The sequence below is a fragment of the Saccostrea cucullata genome, unplaced genomic scaffold (genome assembly GCF_032062105.1).
Source record: "Saccostrea cucullata isolate Sc308-1 unplaced genomic scaffold, CSIRO_AGI_Scuc_v1 ctg69, whole genome shotgun sequence".
Lineage (NCBI taxonomy): Eukaryota > Metazoa > Mollusca > Bivalvia > Ostreida > Ostreidae > Saccostrea > Saccostrea cuccullata.
The window spans coordinates 203085-230686 of NW_026939160.1; the positions used below are offsets into that span (position 1 = coordinate 203085).

The 27602-nt window shown below is 32.3% G+C and overlaps 1 protein-coding gene across 1 annotated transcript; it reads right to left on the bottom strand.

Moving 5' to 3' along the window:
• Window positions 1-1703: 1703 nt before the first annotated feature.
• LOC134252360 (sodium- and chloride-dependent GABA transporter ine-like) lies at window positions 1704-27575 on the bottom strand. The gene is given in 14 exon segments (XM_062734819.1): window positions 1704-3237; window positions 4932-5102; window positions 5296-5416; window positions 5657-5757; window positions 6127-6267; window positions 6775-6887; window positions 7454-7578; window positions 10008-10111; window positions 10674-10808; window positions 11116-11248; window positions 11642-11900; window positions 13968-14102; window positions 16225-16373; window positions 27303-27575. Coding segments are annotated over 13 exon segments (1782 nt in total). The 5' UTR covers window positions 16343-16373; window positions 27303-27575; the 3' UTR covers window positions 1704-3111.
• Between the last annotated feature and the right edge of the window lie 27 nt (window positions 27576-27602).

Consider the following 27602-nt stretch of genomic DNA (forward strand, 5'->3'; position numbering starts at 1 on the left):
TTCTACTTTATGAGAACCACAGGATTAAAGATCACTGACGAGCATAGCTAACCAGTATGTGCAACAAATTCTCATACTTTATGGTCAAGAAAATACCTTGAAATTTCCTTATCATTAGAATGTTTTCTTGCTAGTAACTAATTTACATATTACGCATTTGATGAAATCTGTATGGCCACTAAAGGTTAGATGCAGCCTCTGGAGTTGGAACCTTTTAATATGTGAATCATTCATGCATGTTTAATCCAAGTTATTTGGGATAGAGATGGATCATACTACTATATATCCTGGTTACTCATCCAGAAATAATTGTCAAGTTGCATAATCGGAAGCAAAATCATCTGATGCATCATCCTTACAGAAATCAATACTGACTAAGTATTTTGGTGCCAGTTGATAAGACCTTGATATTATACATGTTAATACCAAACCATTTACTTTAATAAATGAAACAACCACTGAAGGGAGGGTGCAGATCTCTGTAATTTCTAAAACTCTGTAGGATAAGTCTTGATAAAACTTTTGCTATTCAACCCATATTAATACTACACTGCAATTTTCTGCTGTCCTTTTCTTTAAAATTTGTTTTTATCTTCTCTCATAATGTAAAGTTATCAATACAATTATAAGTAAGGGGATTTTTCTCAAATTTGATGATTAAGTCTTCACATTAAACTTTAAACAAGAGACTCATGGGCCAGAGCATTCACATAAGTAACTTTGGCCCTGTTCTTCACCAATTTTTCACCCCTTTGTAAAATTTATTGTGGCTCCATCCAACCCCAGAGAGTCATGATTTGAACAATTTAGAATCTACACTACCCCAAGATGCTTCCACAGTAGTTTCATCTTTTCTGACCAGTGGTTCCTGAGGGAGAGATTTTTAAAAAAAAACATTCTATATATATGTCATGTAAAAATTGAATAACCTATTGTGGTTCTGCCTTACCCTCTGGTCATGATTTGAACAATTTAGAATGTACATTGTCCAAAGATGCTTCCACACAAGTTTCAACTTTTCTGAGCCAGTGGTTCTTGAGATTTTTTAAAGATTTTTTTCTATATTATGCAAACTTTGATTCCCAATTGTGGACCCACCCTACCCCCAGTAGTCATGATTTGAACAGTTTAGAATCTACACTACCCAAAGATTGATTGATTGATTGTATGTTGTTTAATGTCCCTCTTAAGAATTTTCACTCATTGACATAAGGAGATGCCACCACATACCGGTGGAGAGCCGCAAATTTTGTCCTATACTCTGTACTTATGGCCATTGAGCAGGGTACCGTAGGACCTTTTTCGTGAAGTGATGCTTCCACATGTTTCAACTTTTCTGGCCCAGTGGTTCTTGAGAAGATTTTTTAATGACCCCACATTGTTATTTTTTCCTTACCGGTAATTATCTAACCTTGTAAGGGGGGCTAGGCCCTTAATTTTAAGAGTTTAAACTCCCCTTCACCCCGATATGTTTTGTACTAACTTTGTTTGAAATTGGCCCAGTGGTTCTTGAGAAAAAGTTGAAAATCTGAAAGATTACAGATGGACAGACAGATGATGGACAACTGGTGATCAGAAAAACTCACTTGAGCTGAAAGCTCAGGTGAGGTAAAAATGTTTATGATTTTTAGGAACCTTGTCGAACTCTGAACTGGCACAATAGAAAGAAAAAAACAACTATTTTTTCTATAAATCTTTTCATTTCTTTGTTTTCATAATAGACACAACATTGTAAAAGGAGTTGTTAAAAAAAAAATCAAATACATGCAGTACCCCATGTACCTGTACATGCTTCAATAAAATTCTAATATAAAATGTTTTTTTTTTTAAATAATACAAGACCAGCTTCTTTATCAGAATCTACAACTAAATTATATAATAGATAAATACAACTGTAGTGAAAAAGTCATCCTAGGACTGGGGCTGATTGAGTACCTTCACCCCAGCATTGGAGAAGGTCAAATACCCAAAAGACCAATGGAATGTCAGTCTGGTCATATATAAATGTTTTACATTGTAGTTCAATACATAATATTTCTGCTTATTCATGCCTGTACACAAGTCCTTTTTCATTCAAACAAAAACTATAAAAATTATAAATACTTTTGTTTAAAAAATCAAATAAAAATAGTATATCATAATGTTTTTCCAAACATTTTTCCTAGTGCATGGTCACATGATGAATGTCATCAACATATTGTTATATTCTTTGTGTGTCTATACACAAATGATTTAAACCAAAAATAAAGTTCTAAAGATTAACAGTCACCATACAACTTTTGTATGGGATTTTCATGAAACAAAATACAAAAACATATACTATAACTGCTTAAAATCTAAAAAAAAAAAACATTGTTCTTAATAAAAAAATTCAACAATGCAATAGTTTTATATTGAAAAATACATGGTAAAATCATGAAAAAAAATCATGAAAAGTATATTAATTTAGTACCTGATTATGTCTATAGTCAAAATCAAACATCCTCCTGTTTCTTCAGTACATTCAATGGAATACATTACATACACTCGTCTGAATACAATAAAATGAATTCTATTCTAAATACTGAAAACCAACTTTTATTAGCGTGCGAGAATTTTTGTGAGGTTCGTGGGATCCTTATTGCGAATATTTCCGGCCACAGTTTGGTCCTAAAAGACAATGGATTCAAAATAGGCTTGATTGCACAAATTAAGCATCACTAAATTATTTACCCCCGTCCCCATGTAAATCGCAAAATAACGGTGATGTGAATAAAAGTTGGTTTACAGCACAGCACTGTTTTTGAGTCACCAATCAGGGACCATAACAGGTGCCCCCAATTTAACTTGCACAAACTATGAGATATGCAACTTTTTTTTCTTATTACACAGATATGATCATTTTAATTGCATGGTTCAACCTGATATTCATATTTCCATAAAATTGCTTTAAAAGCCTTGATCATTTGTGCAAATAAATACAGATTTTTTCAGTGTCCTATTTGAAATGTGTACATACTAAAACGGTAAAAAAAAAAAATTGGCAAAAATTGGTAAAAAAAAATTATGCTTCAGTACAACAGATATTAATATATCTAATTCTTACAATTATCCTAATTTTTCAGATTAATATCAATAATGATTAAGAGGTTCCTTTTTGTCCGATTTAACCTCGAGAACCATGTCCCCATTACATAGACTTGGATATGAGGCATCTGTATGTTCTTCTAATGGTGACACAATAGAGTTTTTCAATTTCTGTAAAAAAAAAAAAACAAGTTTAAGTTTAACAATAATAACAAACAGACTTAATTCTCATCAAATTGAAAGGAAAAGGGGATTTGAAGGGTAGAGATTGGAAAAAAATAAGGAAAATGAAAGGTTAGAAACCTGTGCAGACTGTTTTTATCCTATCCTGATGGAGACAGACAGTATAAATAGAGTAATATCATTTTCCTCCCATAAAAACTGTTGAGACAGGCATTAACAAGAACAGGAAAACTTAAATTTCAATGACACAAAAGCCAAGAAGGCAAATATATCAAACTGAAATTGACTGACGAGGACCATGGGCCACATCGCCCACCTAGGTAACTTTGGCCTGCTGTTCTTCACTAGATTTCCCCTTGTAATACCTATTGTGGTCCCACTCTACCCTCGGGGGTCATATGCTTTGAAGAATTTAGAATCTACACTACCCCAGGGTGCTCAAAAACAAGTTTCAGCTTTTTTGACTTGGTGGTTCTTGAGAAGATTTTTTAAAGACCCTACTCTAGTTTTGTCTTTTCTTGATCATCTACCCTTGTAAGGGGGCTTGGCCCTTTATTTTAACAATTTACACTGCCCTTCACCCAAAATTGTATTGTAACAACTTTGGTTTAAATTGGCCCAATGGTTCTTGAAAATGTGAAAAGTTTACAGACAGACAAACAGATGGGCAACAGATGGTCACAAAAGATCACTTGTACTTTCAGCTCAGGAGAACTAAAAAGCTTATTAGGCTAGCATATCATATCAATTCACCTACACAAAAGTCAACAAGGGCCAGATTATCTTAGTGCCAATGACAGAAAAGACTAAGCCACCAGCTCCTATGGCACAGAGTAAGATTTTTTTTCAATACAGTGTGATAGCAACATGAACAAGAGGCCCATAGGCCACCTCGCTCACCTGAGTAAATATGGGTCATGCTGTTCTTTACCAGATCCCCCCCCCTGGTAATACCTATTGTGACACACCCTATCCCGAAGGGTCTTGATTTGGATAATTAAGAATCAACACTACCTCAGGATGCTTCCACATAAGTTTCAGTTTTTCTGGCCCAGTGGTTCTTCAGAAGACGATTTTTAAGATTTTTCCTATATATTTCAATGTAAAACTTGGATTCCTTATCGCAGCTAAGCACTATCCCGGGAGTCATGATTTGAACAATTTAAAATCTACACTACCCCAGGATGCTCCCACATATGTTTCAGGTTTTCTGGCCCAGTGGTTCTTTAGAAGAAGATTTTTCCTATATTTCAGTGCAAAACTTGGATTCTCTATTGCAGCGCCGCCAAACCCCCGGGGGTCATGGTTTGAAAAATTACGAATCTACACTACCCAAGAATGCTTCCACATAAGTGTCAGCTTTTCTGGCCCAGTTTTATTAATGGATTTTTTTATGACCCAACCCAATTTTTGTCTTTTCTCGATTATCTCACCTTGTGAGGGGACTTGGCCCATCATTTTAACAATTCAAACTCCCCTTCACCTAAGGATGCTTTGTACCTAGTTTGGTCAAAATTGGCCCGGTGGCTCTTGAGAAGTCAAAAATGTGAACAGTTTACAAACAGACAGATGGACGGACAAAATGTGATCAGAAAAGCTCACTTGAGCAAGGCTCAGGTGAGCTAAAAATGCTTGAAATGGTACATGGCACAAACTGTAACCTTACAGGTAAATAACCTTACCTGCCATAAGTTGCTACCCTTGGCCTGATATATAGAGTGAACCATTCCTATGGGAACACACAACACAGACAAGGTGGCTATGAACCAGCCCAGTACTGTAGCCCAGACCGGGTACTGGTAGCCACCCAGGTGGAAGGGACGGTAGCTAATCATACTGAACAACCATATACCCTGTGGACAAAAAATACCTCTTTTTTTATAAACTGATGCCCTGTTCACACGGAGAGTTTAATTCAAAGTAAACGTAAAGTTACTTGAAATGTTCGGAGAATTTAATGATTTTTATTTTTTAGCATTTAAGTAGTGAAATACATTAAGAAATTTTTAGCTAGGTATTAACCTGTCAAAATTTTCATCAACTTACAAAAATGAACACTGGTGAGATAAAGTACCAGCAAACAACAAAGAATATGCATTATTTTTAGTTTACTTCGTGAGCGTGTGAACAGGGCATTCTTGAAATGTTCTGATTTTTATTTTTTAGCATTTAAGTAGTGAAATACATTAAGAATTTTTAGCTAGGTATTAACCTGTCAAAATTTTTATCAACTTACAAAAATGAACACTTGAGATAAAGGCAAACAACAAAGAATAATTATTCAATGTTTTTTTTGACCAGTATTTCTTTAACTACAGTTTACAGATCAAATTTATATGATTGTGTAAATCCAAGAATTTCAAATTTACTCAGTATGAATCAGTAAAACTGGAATAAACATTACTAACCATAGAACCAGGTGATGGCAATGACTTCAAAGAATGCCAGGTACATGAGTGACACCGCTGCTGCATAATGATCAATCAGTGAAAAAAAGTAATAGCCTCCCTAAAAAACACAAAGATTGATGTATCACCTTATTAATAAATACATGTGTACTGAACAACAACCTGCTTTTATAAACTTTATGCACAAAACAATCCAAAGGGAAGTCTGCGAATTACCGGTATTTTTTTTTTTTTTTTTTTTACATTTCTGAATTCCAATTTTTCTAAATAAAGCCCAAAGGTTCTTCCTAAATAGGGCTAGCCTAAGGCCTAAACAAAGCTTGCCTAAGGCTACATAGGTATAGCCTAGATATTGCACTATCTATAGCCCATGTGTATGGTCCAGGTAGGGTACTATATTTACTTTGAAATTTTTTGTTCAGGTGTACTTACAAGGTAAATGTGCCAATGACTGATCTGAGTTTCTTACCTGAGTAACATTTGGCAATCCGCATAGAAAGGAGAAAGCACAGACTACTGCCACTAACACCTCCTTTCTCTTCAGGTACTTCTTGACTTGATGAGGAAAATGATCATTTATTGTGGTAACTATCACTTCTGTGGATGCAAACTGGTGAGGGAAAAATATGCTATTTAGACAGGTTAGCCCTATTGAAAAACAAGAACTGCTATAAAATTAATCATATGTTTTGTAAATTTTTAATGTCTTTCTATAAAGGTTTGCACCAGACAAAAAAAAAATTGACTCAGCTCTGTGTAGTGCAATTATAATGACCATGCATAGAAATATGAATTGAGCAAGATTAATCATTGCAGAGTAAAAATAAATGTCAGACCTTTTCATTAGCTAAAATGGACTTGACCTTTTACATGTATGATCTTGAATCAAGGTTATACAGATTTTATGCAACAATTATGACTACTGTGAATTTAATATCAAATACTTCTCATTTGTGATCATATTATTGACTAGACATTTTTTTTCAATGGCTACAACTTACACTTTGCCTTAGTAAGAAATTTTCTCTGAAATAACAGATTACCGGTAAAAGCCTGAAATTTTTCTTTTTTTACTGTTTAAAAATATCAAAATTTATAACATGAAAGAAGTACATACTTGACTATCAAGTCCTAGTGTAATCAACATAACAAAAAATACTGCTGCAAACAGCTGAGGCACAGGCATCGTTGTAAAGGCTTCTGGGTAAATAACAAAAACTAGACCGGGGCCTGAAGAAAACAAAATTATAAGGAGTCTAATGATTAATTACTTCAGAGTACTTATCACATATCTTTACTGATTTTTCATGATATGAAAAGTGAGTTATATTAAACATTGCAAGTGCACTGCAAAACGTGTCTTATAATATTAATATTTAAATAACTGAAGTTTAAAAAAAAAAAATCCTATAACACTACATATACATGTAATATGAAATTTAGATCCAGGCTGTGATCATCTGAAAGTACATGATAATAATGTTTGAGCAGACCTAGTATACATTTAACACTAGTCAGCAAAAACAGTGTTTGTTGAAACTTATAGTTTATTTCTTTTATGATAAAATAACTGTGATAAGGTCTTCAATGAAATAAAGGACACAGTTAGTTTGGATTTGCCTCACCCAATATGCAATTCAATTTCACATCATGAATCTCCCCTTCCAATAAGTTCCATACTATCTGTGTAACTATTAATCCATGGTATTCAGTTGAACTATACTAATGAAATCAGCAATGATATGATAAAGTATGCTTCTTGGTTTTATTTTGAACTTTCTATAGTTGATACTGACCTTGTTGTATAACATCACCCACTTCTTTACCCTGGTTTTCTGCCAGATATCCGAGAATGGAGAAGATGGCGAATCCGGCTAGGAGACAGGTGATAGCATCCACCACAGCAATAACAAGCACATCCCTGGAAATAAAATAAGACTGTCTTATATCGGCTGTGGATATGTCATGGATAAAGGTACCCAATCATACCCACTGCAGATAAATGGTTTCAAGAAAATCCATCATTGATAGATGTGTATAATCATGTCCATTGTGGATAAATATATTCAATCATATCAGTAATAATTAATAGTATATAATCATATTAACAACTCTTATAAAGGATAAAATGCCACTGAGTTTATAATCTTATCTAAAATTGATAAGCATGGTCTTATCCATTGTGGATTAAGTATTCAATCATACATAAACGAATAAATGTATATCACTTTATTGCCCAGGTATAAATGTTTCCAATCCAATTAATACTGGATTAATGTTCAATAACTCCATTAATCTTAAAAATAATGTTTGGTAGCCCTCTCCTGACTCAGAGTAAAATTTATGGGTCAGTAGGTAGTTGGGGGAAATCTTTTTTTCCAGAAAATTTCAACATATTTGTTGACAGGATACCGTATAGCGGATTATTTTAGCGGGGTGCTAATTTTGGCGTTTTGATGATACTCCGCTAAAATTTTAATTGTTAAAATAGTCCGTACTCTTCTTAGTATCCATCTGCAAATAGCTGAATCCATGTACCCGCTAAAATAAATTACGCCAAAACTAATGGCATACCTTTGAGCAGGCAAAACGCCAAATTTTACACCCGCCAAGAAAACCCGCTATACGGTATGAGGAATAAAAGGGGAAAAAAAATATTGTATCCAGGAATGCAAAAAAAGTTCGGAGTTGAGCCATTTTAGTCAGTCAATTGGGAGAGGGCAACCAAACTTTTTTTAAAGATGGCCCTATATAGGTCAAATGCAAATCAACAGTTTTGGGGAAAATGAATGGTGTTTTGGTGGTGACTAAATTCAGAATTTTATAAAATACAGTCAAAATAATCTCCTGACTATCATGATAGATAAATTAATGTATTCAGCCATATCCTTAATTTTTTAAAGTATTCAATCATATCTGTCATGGGTAAAGTATTCAATGATATCAAACATTAGAATGAATGTATTCAAGTATATCTATCTATATCTTAGATAAATGCATGTATTCAATGATATCTGTCCTGGATAAATACGCAGCGGCAATCATATACATCATGGTTAAATATGATCAATCATACACTTATCTTAATGGATAAAAATATTCAATCAAATCTCTCATCGATTAATGTATCCTATCTGTCATGGATAAACTTGTGCACGCAGTCATATATCTCATGATGGATTAATAATTCAATGATCATATCCATTTGGAAAAAACATATTCAATCAAATATCTTAAGAATAAATGCATGCATTCAATAATACCCATAAATGGACAAATGTTAATCAATTATAAACATCACTGATAAATGTATCCAATTATATGTATCAAGGATAAATTTGTTCATTTATATCCACCAAAGACAGATGTGTTAAATCTTATCAATCATGGATTAATATGTTCAAATAATAGAACATAATTTTCTATACTCAAGGAGCTTGTCTAAGTGATTTGACTCAAGTAAGTTGTGCATGATTTGCTTGTAAGTTCATGCATAGCTATTCACTGCATTGTTATTTTGCAAGTTGTTGAACTTCTACCAACAAATCACTCAAAGATCATCTTATACATTACTTTCAGATTAAATGATATCATGACACAGCCTACAGAGACCAAAATATTAATATAGAAGATACCCTTTTAAACTTTTAGATTAATATGTAAAAGATGACAAATCCCAAAATATTTAAAGTTTGTAAACAGTGAAATGTTTACCCCATATCCAAGCACAATACATTGATTTTGTCCCAATTCATAATAAACGTATGCAATCTACATAATCATGTAAATTTGAAGGGCTTAATATCCATTGCATCCAAGTCTGGTAAAGGGACTTGAAAAATTGTCAAATTTTCAAGTTTTTTTTTTTATTCAAGAATATGGAATTGGAGATACAGATGTGTACAGAAAATATGTCTAGAATATGTCCAAAAAAATCCAAATTTTGCAACTTTTATCAATTAAAAATTACAAATTGAAAAGGCAGAGAACCCTGTACCTAAAAGGGTCAGTTGAGCCATGCATGCTTTACTTGTAAGTCCTTATATAACATGTCCTGAAATGAGGATCAGTATTTTAGTTCTGATTACTTCTGGGAAATGAAATGGACTCAATCAAGTTGTGCATAATTTTCTTGTAAGTTCATGCATAATATAATTTGAAATCAGGATTTTAATCAAATAAAAAATAAACTGACATTACTTGCACGAACTTTCCTAATATATATAGTCCATAGGGAATGAAAGACTTTGTATATTAAGCAATATACCCAAATTTTAACTTTGATACTGTGGCAATCATTCAACAGCAGAGTTAATCCGCTTTGCACCTTCAAACCCTGTGCCCACTTACTTTATGATTCTATTGTGGAATTTGTTATAACTGGACATAGTAATGATGCCACCGAATGCTATGCCTATTGAATTGAAGTTCTGGGCTGCTGCATTCACCCAAACCTGTTGACAAAATAAAGAAGTTGGCTCTCGATGCATGGCAAAAAAAATACACTGTACATAAAATCTGAGCGTTTTAGAAAAAAATGAGTATGTCATTGACAATGAGTTATGTCTCATTACTGATTGTGCACTGGTTTATAAACATATAGTCAACAAAATGTCCCTTTGAAATATAGGGAAAAAAAGATGTCCCTTTAAAATAAAGAAATAAAAAAAAACAATAATGAATACTTGATACTTAAAGAAGGGAATATGTCCTTAGCACATTTGAAATCTTAGATGCATGATAATGGTTAAAAAAATTATACATGTATATATATGTAATTTTCTTTTAAGTAAAATAGCTGCAAGTCAAATTTAAAATTTAAATAAATTTTACAATCTTTTGTATATGGAAACTTTCTCTTTTCTGAGTTCAACTGAACAAAAATATGACATGTTTTCATTGCATACATCTGCAAGCTTATGATAGACTGAGGCATTAACATACATAAAAATAGCCAAGCTGTAGCAAACATGTATGCTATAGAAAACTTATGATATTGTAATAAATGTTGAATACCTTTGGATCCAAAAGGAGCTCCCATTTAGGTTTGATGAAGAATAGAATCCCTTTTAAAGATCCTGGTAGAGTTACTCCCCTTACCAGCAATGTAATGAGGACAAAGTAAGGAAATGTAGCGGTGAAATACACAACCTAAAAATAAAGTCAAAGTTTGGATTTCAAATGGTACCTTTTGTATCTTATAAAACTGAGAAAAGTTTACAACAGCAATACACTTATAATGAAGGGCCAGGGTTGATATTGTTTGTGTCCTTAAAAAAAATTCCTTTACAAATTAAGATTTTCCTTGAAATTTAAAACTTGCAGTATAATTTAGGTATCTTTAAAGCATTCATAATTTAAATGCAACATTGTTCTCTGCAACAACTTACCAAGTAAAAGCCAAATGAGGTTTAAAATAGAAAATTTCCAACCTAATTAGGAACAATGAATTGATTACCTTTCCCGTTGATTTAGGACCTTTCCATATACAGAAATAAACAGCCACCCAACACAGCAGCAGGATCAAGGCCAGCTCCCATTTCAGTTCTCCAACCTCGTCAATGCCTTTTGTTTTTTCTAGTATATAGGTCCTGAAAGATCAATGCTTCTACTTTTATTCACAAAACAGAGGGAATATAATGCTATAATCACATGGAGAGTTTTATTCAAATTAAACATGTTACAAAAATGAAATTTGAACCGCATTCCAATGGAAAGTTTAATGCCAAGTACAGTAAAACTTGTTTCATACAAACACAGATATTACAAATTAATGGATATACCAAAGTTATCTTGGATCCCCACTCCCCAGATATATTATTTTTAAGAATTCCTTATACAGATATAACAAATTAAATTACGGTTATAGCGAAGTAATTTCATAGGTCCCCGTGACTTCATTATAATCGAGTTTTACTGTAGTTTCATTCAAATATACTGCACATCACATTGCTTTGCGACTCTGAAATGTACAGAATTCTTACTGATAGAAATCCTCTGTGGGTGATATGCTCCCATTTGGTTTAAGGGCTGTCCCCACATAGGAGGCATTGGTGGTTCCATTGGTAAAGTTCTGCTTGGCGGTGCCATCCCAGCAGTTGGGAGAATTCCAGTCATGGTCACATCCAACCCACGGTAGCACCGCCTGGAAACAGCTGAATAGGTAGTAGAAGGCCCAGGCAATGATGACATTGTAGTATGTGGTGAAGAGGAATGAAATCACAACGGTGGCTAATCCAGCACCTGAAAAATACATGCAGTCAAAAAAAGAAATAATTAGCTTTGTGGTATGTTTGGAATGGAGATGGGGAAATGCAATGGACCAGACCAGGATTTGAACCCGGGCCCCCTGAATCTCCAGTCAGATGCTTGACCAACTGAGCTAACTTGTCAATGAGTACTAAAACTGTCTGATCACCATACATGTATTTACTGGTTCTTGAATGTATCCAAACAAAAAACTATGTTTTTTTGTGTATGAAAAGGATCCATTGGAAAAAAAGGGTTTTGCTATCTCTTCTCCATCCTTCCCTTCCCCCCCCCCCCCCCCCCCATCAAACCTTCATCCCCATCCAACACCACTCTCTATAATCTCTCTCTAAAATCTTTCTCTGAGCCTTTTGCTCAGATAGGCTCTTTATAAGGTATTAAAACAGTTGCAATTTTTTTTCCTTGTCATCTTATTTTTTTTACCATCCTGCCCTGTTCTTAAGCCTAAAAAACTACAGTCAAGTTGTACATATATGTATTAGATCTATAGTGGTTAACCTTGAGAGATTGCCTGTCATTGTCTGCAATTATGTCCATGCTTGTCTTTAAATGAACTACGCTCTCTTCTCTTCACAACATGTACTTATAAGCAGTTCAGTGAACTTGTGATCAATATCTGTAACCTTTGTCTATATCCTAGTTCAGGGTCATTGACCAAGTCCACATATGATCTACAGATAAAAAAAAATATTCCTATAAGAAACCAAATCAACCAATAGCAGCCTGTAAATGTTATATCAATGTTTCTGCTCTCGGAATTCCAAAAGAAAATCTTTAATGCAAAAATCATATCATTACTGATTTTCGTAATTGGATTGAAATGATAGTTAATATGTTGACAATGATGTAGGTTATAATCACCATGGTAACCATATATTGCAGGGTGAAACCTTTTTCTATCAATACTCTTCTAATACCAGTCTGCATATTGATAGAACTGTGAATTATATTCTGAGTTTATATCAATTTTATGACTTGTAATATATATAGAGAATATTACATACTAAAATCCATATCATATGTCATATCAGCCCGAGTGGCCCCATATCAGCCCGAAGTAGTAAACTCCAAGAAGTTAAGGAACTTTCAAGGGATCAATCTCCTAAACAATGGGCATACAGGAAAACTTGTCAACCAAAAGTTATTCCTTTTTAAGTGTCCTGATGCGGATTTATGATATTTATAGCCAAAATAAAAATTTTCAATTTTTGCACTGTAAATTTATAGACCATTTGGGATATTATATCCCAAATGGACTATTATATCCCATTTGGGCAATTGGTCCCAACCTGGTAAACAAGTACTTCTCCCTTTCATACACAGTAGGTCTCCTTGTTGACTCCCAAAAATGAGATCAGATTTCAGTAACGTTTAATGAGAAATTGGGATATCATTGAACAAAGAAGGGTTATTTAAATTTTGAGGTAGATTGATCAAAAGATCTGATTATCGAAGTTTTATTTTCTTCAATATGTTTGTCACAACTGTACAGTATAAGAATGTACTATACTAATTTTATGTTCCACAATAATTATGCTATACTTATGTTCTTCAACAAAAACCATGTCTCTCCTAATTTTCTACAGAAAACTTATGTGGTGGTCAGCCGGGTTTGATCGCCGGTGACCAGATAGCTCACTCGGTAGAGCACCTGACAGGAGATTCAGGGGGCTCGGGTTTGAATCTTGATCCCTTCCGCTGTATTTCTCTCCTTTCCCCTTACAGTGAATTATGTATCTTTATACAATACAATAAAATTCAGACATAAAGAACTCCCTAACAAGGAAATCTTGGTTATAAGGATTTATTTATAATTCCCATAGAAAGTTTTCCACTAGGTTCATTATATGAATATAAAAAGATAGCAAAATTTGAGTGGGTCCTCATAACTAAGTTTTACTGTATTAATTTCATGTTTATATTTGAATTTAATAAAAGAATTTATTGTACCATTTAATTCCTACCCCAAAAATTACAGAAAATATTTGTAATACTTTTTCGGTAAACACTCAATTCAACAAAAAATATTGCCAGACTTGCCTTTAAAGAGTGGACACATTTTGGCCAGGGCCCCCACTGGCCCATTCTGTGTGTACTGTCCAACAGCTAACTCCATGTAGAGCAAAGGGATAGCACAAAGGATCAACATCAGGAAAAACGGGATTAAGAAAGCCCCTAAAAAAGACAAAAATGTAACATACAGTCTCACTTCCAAATAAAACAAAGAACTACTTTCAACACCAATCATTTTTTTGCCTCTGTAAATAAGCTGTACATGCATGTTTGATCTTAGTGCCTTTTAAGAGAGTAACCATGACCCCAACAGCTGTAAATTTATCAACTTTTCCTGAACATGAAGCAATTCCATAAAAAGGAACTCAATTACATGAACAAGCCATCTGAGATTATTGATTGGATGGGCAGATTAGGACTAAACAATTACTACTATTGTAAAGTAGCCACTGTTTGACATTGATTTTGTGTGTATATACAGTAGAACTTCCATATCTCTAATGCCTTAAATTTCATGGATATGTGGAGGTAATATTTCAAAGTCCCAAACCCCTATTCTTTAAGTACTTAACTCTTGATATATCAAATCCCTATCTAAAGTATTTGATCAGTCCCATCAAGCTTAAGATAATGAGGTTTGACTGTAAGTATAAATATGTGATATTTTTAAGGAGGCTTGGGGTCAACAAATTAACCATCAGATATAACTCAATTATTATATACTAATATGATATCATAAAATGTCAACTATCATTTGGCAAAGAAAAAATCATACATTTTAGTTTTTTAAAATTTGATCATTTTTGTATATCTTTATATGGAGCTCTCCTTTTAAAGGACATCAAAATAATCTGAAAATGGCTACAACTACCAAGCCCTCTTAATATCTCATTTTAGTACTTTTAGTACTTTGATTGCTATATACAGGTACATTTAATAGCCTTTGTCCAGATTTTCTCCAACCCTTACAACTGTAACCTAACCTACTTTTGGTTATTTGAATGAACATATTGCAATTCACTCATTTGGAAATTATAGGTCATATCCAGCATCATATCCAAAGCAAGTTGGGTAGTGTATAACCCTAGATGCAACATCCAAGAAACTAGGCCATAGTGAAGGGACTGGGAGGATTTATAGTTATGGTACTTGGGAATGGACATGCTTCAAAAACTTAAACCAGGTCATTCATCTGGAAAATCTAGGTCAAATCCAGCATCTGAAAAAGTGTGCTAGTATCCATTACTAGATACATGTACATCATCCAGCCATGCAAGTTTGGTCCAGGTGGGGATCATAGTTACTTGGGAGTGGACCTATATGCATGCTCCTAAAACTTTAACCAGGATGACAACGCAAACACAGATGATGACATTGCTGGGGGTATAGCATAAGCTCATCTTGTCAATGACTTCATTGAGGTTAGCTAAAAACCTTTTCCTTATGCTTTTCTGATGCACAGATTACATGTATCGTTACTTTTTCTTTGGGACCAGTATTGTTTAAATGTTATTTGCAAACATGTTCCTCCATATACTTCCACTGAGTTGGAAAAAAACTTTGACATTTAATTCATTCATCTCCCCTCTCATACTGAAAACAATACTGGATATTTCAACACATCAAGCACTTAGAACCACATTATTAACTGCTGAGTATTACCAAAGATTAAATCAATAATTCTAACAAAGACTTTTAAACCTTAATTTCTTAGGATTTCCATTATTCTCAAAGTTGACCAACTCAATGGTCCTGCACACGATGTTCCAATTCATGCACTTCGTGTACTTTAATGACCTATTTCTCCCAGGAAATAGGAATAAAAATGTGCATATAAGTATTTTACAATTTTTGAATTGGAGAAGAAAATATTTACTCATCATTGTGAATTAGAGCCACGAGACATTAACTTCTTCAAGTAATGAATATTTAACTGAATGTATTTTTCTTGTACAAATTAATGCATTTATTATTGCCAGTAAAAAAATAAATATTGATCAAACAATAAAGTTGATCAAGGACCTTTTCTTATATAAGCATCAGAGAGTGGTTCTACATAGTGATCTGCTTTACTACAGTCGAACCTTAGTATCTTGAACTGGTTAGAGCCAAGAAAAGGTTTCAGGATATCAGAGGATTCAAAATATTGCAATTAAAATACTGTAGTATGGTAGGGTTTTTTTTAAATTAACTTTTATATATTCATAGTATTTGAAATATATATGAAGATAAGGAGGACTGATACATTGCATCATGTCTATATTAAGAGATCTGAACACCTTACCCCCACCACTGTTGTAACAGAGATAGGGAAATCTCCATACATTTCCCAGTCCCACACAATACCCAATGGCCGCCAGCAAAAACTCCACATTCTTACTCCAATTCTGTCGAGCAACCATCTTTCAACCTTCCTTTCACTTCTCAAATAACCTGAAATGGAAAAAAAAATCAACATGATCTTTTAACTTGGTATATAAGAACTTCTAAGAAACCTTTCAAAAATTTTCTTAGAACTGTGTAGTAAAAATCTATTTATAAGTAAAATGGTTTTCTGTTGATACATCCTGAAATACACAAATTACTTCCTGGATATAAATACAGGTGGTGTGTACATATTTCTGTCTACATAATTGGTCGGATTACTATCATTCCATTCTGCTGATTAGACGTATTTAAACAAAGGAATTTACTAAAATGGACTTAAGTTTAACATTGTACTAAGCAAATTACAAACAAGCAAGAGTTTGGATTACACAATTTCTGGATTAGGCAAGTTTCACTGTAGCAGTCAGACAGATGGAAGGACTTTAAGCTGAAATAAAATGCTGCATGCATGGACACCTAGCTTAAGGTAGGTCGCGGGTTTGCTTTTGTCATCAATTTTGGTACACATTTTAAGTGACATTCGAGCGGCTTTTGTTTTGTGCACATTTGATTATGACGTCAGTTACGTCACAAAGGCAACGTTGCGTTGTTTCCAGGTTAATTCTATGCAAATGACTTCAAATTAGTCGAACCAGGTTTTAGATTAAAAGTGCATGCTATTGTACGTCAATAGCAAATCCCGTACAAAATGTTTCATAAAATTACAACCGAACTCTCATGTGATTACTAGTATATGTAGTATATAGGAAAAATTAAATACAATACCAAATGAAAGAAATAATTTATATTGTAAGTATTATTAAACTGCTAAAGGTCACTGTAGCAGTCGGCGTGAAAGTTATGGTATGCAGAGAGTAATGTTATCAATTAAATAAAATTGTTTAGCGGAAAACTTGAGGGGTTGTATTTCACCCCACGTTATTTGCAACCCCGACACAATACATTAAATACAAATGACTGCTAATCAAAGCACAAAGCGAAAATAATCACCTATAATTTTTTTCAAGGATGGAATCAATCCTTAACACTAAAAACGGATTAAATTTAATACATGCATTTTCCTTTTTTTCTTATCATCATCATCATTATTATTAAGTATTGTTTGGTTACTTATTATGTATCTAAATTTCATCTAGTCGCCTTGTTTTACTGGCTGATAAATTGTGAAATGCTTTCAAAATCCAAATTTATACAAACACCTGTAAGACCTATATGACACTGTAAACAATTTACAAGTATCTTTTTCTATTATTAAAAGTTTTAAACAAAAGCTCTAGTCTAAGTGTAAAAGCTCAATTCAAGTGTATGTATTTTACATTTTGTGCATGGAAATTTGATTAAGAGAATTCGTAATTAACAAATGTTTAAGAGTTAGGCCCATGTACTAGCTTGCGTTTAATATATATAGAAAGAAAATTGCAAATACCCCCCTAACCCCGGCTAATTTCCCCAGTATCTGGAAGTTTTTTCTTTACAGTTATTTTTTAATAAAGTGATCAGATTTTTGTGTTATGCCTGAAATCCTTTCCACCATCAATTTCCTAAAAATACAGGAACTCATATTTTATCACTCGCGGTGTTGTCGATGCATGTTAATTCTCATGCACGAGGAATGTTTATACATGTACCTCTATTCCGACTCTGTGCTTAGAATATGAATTTCACAATACTAGTGAAAATAAGTTGCTGGTCATCCTAATATATTTTTGCAATAAGTTAAATGATGAATAAAATTAAATTTTGAGTTTATGACATATTTTAGATCTTGCATATTCCAAATGTCAAAATATTTATATTCGTACGGTAAACGTTACAACGTTCAACAAATGACGTTGTAGACATAAATAACGCCATAAACGCAACATTTCAGCAATATAAAAGGGAACTTTGAAATTTTTTAGCGAAAAATCTAGCGAGAAGACATATTGATTTTTTTATATCAATAGTTTTGATTTTACCTCATCTTGACATTTTGAAATTCCTGACTAAATCGTCTGCGTCTTTAAAAAGTTATCCAACCTTTTTAAGAAACTATTTTCACAAAATTGGCTTAAAAACGTCATTTTTCCATATATTTCAATAGTGAAGCGTAAAAAATGTACTAATGACAATACCGCGTTTATAGTAATATAGCATTAAAAATACGTAGGCAAATTTTATAAAAATTGCAATCTAATTTGAGTAAATTCTAGGGAACATTATATCAAATTTTCAGATATGTGCCAACAGATTTTTTATTACCTAAACCTACTATATAAATTAAAAAGTTTGAATATGTTATCAATGTCAAAAATCTGCATGTAGTTGAGGGTATATGCGGGTAACCACCCAAAGAAAACCATTGTCAATCTAGTCACATTAATACATTAAATACATATAAAGGTATTTAACCAGATGCACATACCCGTAGATAAAGAAAGTGTTTAACACCTTACGATTTTGTTCAAGGTTTACTACACATTCTGCTGTGAACTGGTTTAATAATTACAAATTTACATATTCAATGTCATACAGTGTAAATACCGGTTGTTTAAAGTTTTACTTTACAATTATACAATCATGTGAATGAATTTTAAGATATGCTTCCATGATATATGCATAGTTCTAATGATTTGACTGCATGAAGTTGAATTCTAATTTTGAATTGGTCACCTACTGGTGTGCATCTCTAATTTCGATTGGTCAGAAAGAGAAACATAACTAAATTCTAATCTGTGTCCTAAATAAATTTTTGCCTATTATATGTACAATGCCAAATTTCATGAAAATTTATATATGTACTCTAAATGAAGATACAGGTACATCAAGGGAATATTGACCATGTGGCGCAGTGGTCAGAGTGTTTGCTCTAGAGTTGCAATATAAGGAGTTGATCCTTAGGTCATGGGTTCAAATTCTTCTGAGGGACATTGTCATTGTGGCACTGAGTAGGCCATTCAGAACAACGAAACCATATAAACCGAAGGTTCCATGCTGCAGTATAGATAATGACACACACAAAATTCCACACTGCTCAATGGCCTTGGGTGCGAAGTATACTGAGAGGTATAAATTTGCACCTCTCCACTGGTAAGTGGTGGTGTCAACATTGAGTAAATTTTTTTTAAAGGATAATATTAAACAAACAAACATCAAGCAAATAACACCTACATTAAATTTCTATAGCTTATAATTAAATATTAATAATTTAAGAGAAAGGATATACATGTACCATCGAATAAAGTGGAATATGAGCTTTTGAACAATTGCTATATATACATCTTTATTTGCATTAATTACTCCTAACTCCCGTAAATATTTAAGAATTGTGGCATTGTCTGTCCTTACCTACAAGTCAGCCCTTTAAAGAATATCAATAATAAATGTTTTTAAATACTTTAAAGTCATGCAAATGCTGAGCGCCACTGATATTTTCCTACAGAAATATTTCTTAGAGCATGCCAGTACATGCATGTACTTCTTGAAACTAACAGTGTTTGGATGAAAAATGGTCATATTTCTTCAAAATTTCAAAACTCCATTGAATATTTCTTTGACAACAATAAATAAATAAAATGACATACCATCAAGAAATGTTGAGAAATATGTGTGTTTTTACACATTCCCACTTTTATAACAATATTGCTTCTTCATACATTACTGACAACAAGGTGTATTTAATCTTATAAGGATGTTGAACTTCAAAATTTAATTCAAAGGAATCTCATCTAATTTCAGTAATTAAACCCCAGAGGACAAGAGAACTAGATGAATGTACCAACAGATTTTGCTGTAACCAAGCCATAAACAAAATACACCAACCTCTCCATCACACATGCTACCTGTTAGTGTACTTGTGTGCCATTATCAGTGCAGTGATATCAAAACTGTGATACATTTTAAATGTATTTCAAAGAAATTTTTTATAATTAATGTAATAGGTTTGCATACCTGGTTGAAAAAAAAGCGATACACAGAATTATGTACCTTAGTGAGCATATTGTGTGCCAAGTTATAATAAAATCAAAGGTAATTTTTGGTTCTTATTGATAAAAATGTTTATACTTTTTTATCATTAAATGCAAAAAAAAAAAATACCAAAGTTGATTTTAAGTTTTCTCTTAATATTTACACTATTCATCATCATTTAAAAATTGAAGCATTAAGTCCAGGAACTAAACAAAAGCACACATTTGTTTGAAAAACATATCATAAGAGCCTAAAAAGTCAACCAAAAAAAAAAATCTGAAAACTTACCATTTAAAGGTCAGGACTTTAAATGAATATCAACAATGAAATGAAGAGTGGTAAATAGTGTCTAGCTTATGTACAGTACGAGTAAAAATTCAAATAATAGTGTTACATTTAATGACATCATGTTGAGGCGCAATAGTGACACCTGGATCAAATTCTGGCTATTATTCTGACAATGTATCAAAAACATTGTTATTTAGAAAATGATAATAATAAATGTTTTTAAATACTTTAAAGTATGTACTGGCAAATGCTAGTTTAAAGCCCCACTGATAACGATCCATAATAAAAGAAAACGGTCAAGGGTGACCTGGTTGCATTAAGCGACCATTAAAATTCACATGCATGGAGTTTTTAGACAAGAGGCCCACAGGACACAATGCTCACATGAGACATAGTGCTAGTTTGACAAAATAGATAAATAATCAACTGACATATCAGTTCCAAGCTACGTAAGAGAAAATGTGTGATAAGTTTTCATTAGCAAGAAGACCAATTTAAGTTTCTTCTGTACCTGCATGCCTTTGAATTCAACACCAAAAAACTAATTCTTAAATGGAATGATATTCACAACTATGGAATGTTAAAAAAAAACAAGATCTGGAAATTATGCATTGGAAATATTAGAAGGATACTCAAAAAAATGAAATATTCAAGTTTACCAGGCATTCTGGCCATAACAGCTCAAGATTCAATGAATTGAAATGCACAACAGATTTGAGCTGTTTTAAATGCATGGTTCAATTTTTATACTATATGATATAATTTTCCATCTTCGCTAGCCAAGGGTTTCATGATAATCATGAGGAGAGTAAGCGTATGAGAAACCCTTGGCTAGCCAAGATGATAATTTCACTCACATGCACTAATTACTATCCCTCGATCAGTATGTAGGTGTTAAATGTGCCTTAACTAGTTTATGACCTTGACCTGTCCTTCAAAAGTCATCTTTCTTAGTTTTTATCAATATTTTAAAGTAGTCCGATCCTCAGGTTTATAAAATTAGCAGTTAAGTAATCAAAAATACTCATAAAAGTATCTCTGAATCCACAAAGTTATGTAAATTTATCCACAGTATTTCTTTAAAGTTAAAAATTAAAGTTAGTAATCATATTATAAAGGGAAAATTGTCAAATCTCCAATATTTTTGCATTTAAAGCAAATTGGAATATCAGCAATGCATTTTCTAATTGCAAATTGATCAATTACAAATATTTTTAGGTAAAAAAACGATAGGTATCCAAGCATTCAGAGAAATTGTCATGATTTTTATACTTATTTGGTATTTTTTGTCTTCTATTTTTGTCATGTATTCTATAATACATAGTGTAAAAGGCTTTTGCTATCATTGCAAGACACCACAAATCACTTCTTATTTCATATCATGCTAATAAGCATTGGTATCTAAGGCTGGATTCAAGAAAATCTTATTTCTCTAAAACTGTATTATTTTTTTCCTTTTATAGGGAACAAATGTCAACTTTTGTAAGACGTGTGCCTCAGTTGACCATGGTTTTCTTGGGGTGAAAATTTTCAATGTTACACTCAACTATATGCAAAATTTATATACTATCGTACCTTTTCTAGGACTTACAAAAACCTTGAATCTTATAAAGATGAATAAAATGAAAACTGTAGCATGAAAAAATTTCATTTTCAAGGTTCATTTTGATGCATTTCAAATTAAATATTAATTTTTGGAGTTATCCACCCTGGCTGAGGATCGGATATCCTTAAGAACAATTTCAAATATTCCAGTTAAAAAATCTTTTTTCAACTAAAATTCTATCCTTAAATATAAATCTTTATCATCTTTGTATTTTAAATTCAGTTTATCTTTATACAAACTTCAATTCACAATCTCTGCTGAGTAATTATTTGCTTAAAAATATTACACTTTTCACTTATGATGCTTTAGATGATCTTGGTAAATCCTTTCCTGCTTTTAAATCCTGTAAATGAATACCCGAGTAATTCATTTGAGACATGATAGAGAATTATGACCTATTATGGGTAAAATACAATGGTGTTTTCTGTCACACACAATAAATTTGATCTTAATTTAAAACTAACATAAATTAAAGAATGATATCTGCATAGAATCTGAACTATATAGTAAATATATTTTGAAGACTGCAATTTACACTAGTATATAGTATTTAACTGCAATCTTCAAAATGAGAGAGTCATATTACCTGTGCTTCATAAACATATGAGAAAGCTAAATTAGGAACAGAAAACTTTAACCTATTGTTCATAAACACTAGCTGATAACAAGGGAATCGCAATAACTGCCCTCTGGACATTTCTTGCTGCGAGAATTTTTTGAAAAAATATTCAACTGATAAATCATACCAATCATACATATGTAAATGTATAACTGTAACTCCATGTTATTCACTGAATATTTCTGTATTGTTGCACACATCTGATATTTATCCAATATATTATATAAATTTGAAAAACTGAAGTTCATTTTACTATACCTCAAAGTAATAACAGGCAACCAGTGAAAACTGAAGATGCATGTACCCAAATTATTAAATATTCAGGATTTTACACATCTCAAAGTGCCCTCTTCAACAAGTATACTACACCCAGTGGAAACTATTCATCTAACCTTGCATATCTATCAAATCAGTATAGCTATCTGATCTAATCATCTCTCACTGCTTCCTCGGTACAGTTCCTTCCTTCTAGAATTTGTCAATGAGTTTAAAAACCATCAGAAAAACTTAGCTGCCTGGTTGTCAGAGCATCATAGCCTCATTAACACCAGAGTATAATAAAACCCTGTTCAGGATCCACAGAATGATAACTACATAGTAAAATAATATAAAATGAGAGATGAAAAAAATGTTTCTAAAATATATGGGCAAATAGGATAAGCAGGGATCAACAAAAAAGTAAATCTAGTTATCAACAACTCAGAGAGTAGTTACCAGTTACTTGCATGTATTTGCCAGTGCCACTATCAACAAACATGACTGTAGTGCCACTGAAACTCAAAGCTCCAACAATTTTGGAAGAGGTGCCCTTGCTCATCATTTACATAAATGCACTTTATAGTTTGTTTAGTCAAGTGATCTAATAAATACATATTAAATTGTCATACAGTAAAATACAGATATATAGTGACCATGCTTACATGTATAATGAATTCATGAAGCTTATAACAACTTAGTGATTCTCATTTATAAAATGTAAGATTTACAAACAAATTGAAAATTTTCATCTGTGGGACTCCGTAATAACCATGCTTGACTGTACAGTAATTGCTTATGTCTAATTTCAGATTAATTATAAATTATGTACTTAAAATTTCTTAATTCTTATAAGCCTCTGGACCAGAACACTCACCTAATAGCCATAAATTAATAATATACTGTTATAATGGTATTATATTATTTTAATGGCACACAAAAGTATTACAGTTTTAATATTTATGATATATTATTAGTGTAATGAGTTCAAGGTAACCAGGAAGTGATTTTTATTCCCTGCAGTTTAAAATATTTTAATATGAAATTTATTATCTTTAGAATGGAAGAAGGCTCATTATTTTTAATCCATATGACACTATAATATATGATTTTCCATAACTTACATAGGCTAAAGCAAAAAGATTTTTTTTTTCAATATCTATAAAGAATTTATTTAACGAGGCCCGATCTAGTTAAAAATTACGAAAACGGAATGATAAAAATTTTTAATTCTTGGAAATATACTATTGTATGTTTTATGCTTAGAAAAATTAGGATGAAATTTTGTTACCTTGCCTTTATTGTAGTGAAATGGGGGCACTGTCAAGATATGGACCATTTTTCGTGTTCTTATACACAATTACATACTAAAACTCTTCAAAAAACAAAGAAATTTACAAATTTAAAAAAAATACACGATGAAATTCTTTGTTTTTCACATATATCATGCAATTTTCATTCCTCTCATAAAAAATGAAAAGAAAATTGGCGGTAGCCTTTAATGCAATGAAAAGGGGGCATGTCAAAACACAAAATTTGGATTTATTCTATCCAACTACGTATTTTATAGGTCGCAATGGGTTTACATAACACCAACAAACGATTGCAATACTGTATTTCTAAAAAATAAATAATTCTTACATTAGGAAATTATTTTCTCGCCATGCTTTATTTTTATTTTTCTCTTAACACGCAACGTTGTTTTACGTGGAAAATAGGGGTAGAAGGGTGTGTGTGTGTGGGGTGGGGGGGGTAAAGGCGACAAAATTGCGATTTTTACTAATATTATGTTATATATAGAAAAATTAAATATTTCGGGGGGTTCAATTTAAATGATTTATAGACTTATTTTATTTTTTAAAACTGAAGATAATCCATGCATATTTAAGTCCGCAATAAAAAGAGTGTGTATACACACTTCAAAGAGAAAGACTAAAATCGTTTACTTTTAGTTGCAGCGTTTGTTTTTTAAACTCACAAATTGAAATAAAAAGGATAAAATTAATAAATCTGTAACAGTTTAGCGCAATTTGACGTCATTTTATTTGTGACGTTATTATGTTCAATTGTGACGGCAGTCAAGGGTATTGTGACGTGCCTGAGTCGACGCTGCGTTAAAACGTATGCGCAGATCAAGTAGATCGGGCCTCGTTAAATTTAACATTCACACAGGGACCAACCGAGGGGGCGACTGAGGCGAAATAGTCGCTTTTGGGCTCCAAACTTCGCCGTAATTTATCATGAAAGCGAAGTTAAAGTCGCCCTAACATTTGCGACCCCATTATTGAAAATCATGAAGAAAATCTATTAAGAAACATGATAGAATCATCAGTAGTTTATAAATCCTGTTTTATTACTGCTGAAATAAACGAAACAGCAGGACACTTGTACCTGTTTCGCTACTAATGACCAATGCATCGAATACTCTGTCGGAACTCCTCTAGATTTTACACTTCCGGGTATGATAAAGTCCATTGTTACAAGTTATGCACAACCAGACACAAAACAGCTGGTCAGCTATATATATCGATGTCATGCCAAAGATGTTGAAGATGATTTTTGATCTTTTTATTGCCAAATAATTAATTCATGCTGTGAATACAGACCTATTTTACTGTTAAATTGTGTAGTTATTGACTGTGTAAGAAATTACACGTCTGATATACAGAGTTCAATCAGCATGCAGTACGTAGTACATCAAAACTTTTTCAGAAAAAAAAATTAAGATTGAAAACAAATTTTGAAGAGATAATAACAGAATTATGACTATGCAATGAGCATAAAAATTTAAAATGAAAAGATAGAATTTAAAAGTTAATTGTGCATATTAATTATTATGCAAGAAATGAAAAAAAAAACCTTTACATTGTCATTATTTATTTATTTATTTATTTATTTATTTTATTTGTTGTTGTTTTTTATTTTGTTTTGTTTTGTTTTGTTTTTTTTTTTGCTAGATATACCGGTACCTTGTAATTGGAAAAAAAATTCAGATTCTTTTCCTCCTTCTTAAATTATTTTTACTAGGATTTCAATACAGAAAAAAATTATTGAAAAGTATTTTAAGTTAAAAACAGTGAAAATAGTTTCATTTTTATAAAGTTTCATAATGATCAGTGAACATCACGCGCGCTAAGAAGTCTCCCTAAATTTCAAAACTTCTCCCTAAATTTCTCTGAGGGAGAAGTGAAGTCTCCCTAAATTTTGGGTCTAGGTTTGTCCCTGTTCACATATAACTCTTTTTTGGTAATAGGCCTGCTATTAAAATGTATTATACATTCTCTCTCTCTCTCTCTCTCTCCTTTTTATTATGACATACTCTCAAAAAAGATTTCTGCATTGCAATATCACAACTTTAAAGATTGTAAGCTATAAGTATAAAATCATGCATATATTAAATAAAGAAGAGTCCTGTGTAAAACATTATATATATAAACATGACAAATGGATAATATACAAGATAAACCTATAAAATTCTCTATGAGATATTACAGTGAACAGAAAGAAACACTTTTCTTAAAAGGCTAAAAATTATTTCTTTATATTTTACCTGTAAATCATGAGGAATATATCTACACTCAGTGAGACATGTTAAATGCATTAGTTGACCACTTTTCTTAAAAGCTTCAAGTACACTGCATTATATTTACCGGATAACTCATTTAATTAAGAGGACACATTATTTTCCACCTATACTCACTTTTAAACCGCAAAATTAGATTAAACAGGATACAATAGATGATACTTATGAGAATTTAATTCCAGATTATATAATAATATAATATGACTTAAGTATTGTGTTGCAGGATTATGTTATAATATAAAATAATGTGTTTTTCACTGTCAAAAAAACCCCAGCTTCTTTACAATTTTAAGCCATCAGTAGATTTTGTGTGTGTGTTTCATTATTTATAAAAATATTAGCTCAATATTGATATCCTTTTTTTTATCATATGGGAAGGGGGTAACAATCATCAGTGTTACAGAAAAGACATCTAGTTACACGTGTAAACTCATTTATTATGTTTTTTAATGAAAGATAAGAGTCTATTTGAATTAAATAATCTGCACAAAATTTTCAATTTTTTTTTTAAAGTAATGCGTGCACCCCCCCCCCCCCCCGCGCCTTCTCGGGTAAATTTCCAGTCTCACCCGATATCCATCTATGTCCATTGGACGTCGAATAGTTAATTATATAGTTTAATTAACGTAATTATCTCTGAGATGAGTCTTAATAATGGATATCTTTGTCACTTACCAATGAGTTGTTCTAAATATTGCTTCTTCTGTAAACAATGCACTTCACAGTTCACGTTACGCAATCTGCGCTCTCTGCTGGACTATTGCACTATGCCGTATTTTGGAAATTATGCAATTATTTATCTTCGAGGTATCAGTTGTAGTGTTGAACATGAATATTTAAACAGTCTCAAAGGAGTAAATAACAGAATCACAGTCATATCCTAAACCTTCTGCCGTATTCTGTAGAGATTTGAATGAAATGTAAAAGTATGGTGGACAGATGGGGCTTCTAACACACAAAGTCCGCGCACCTGCT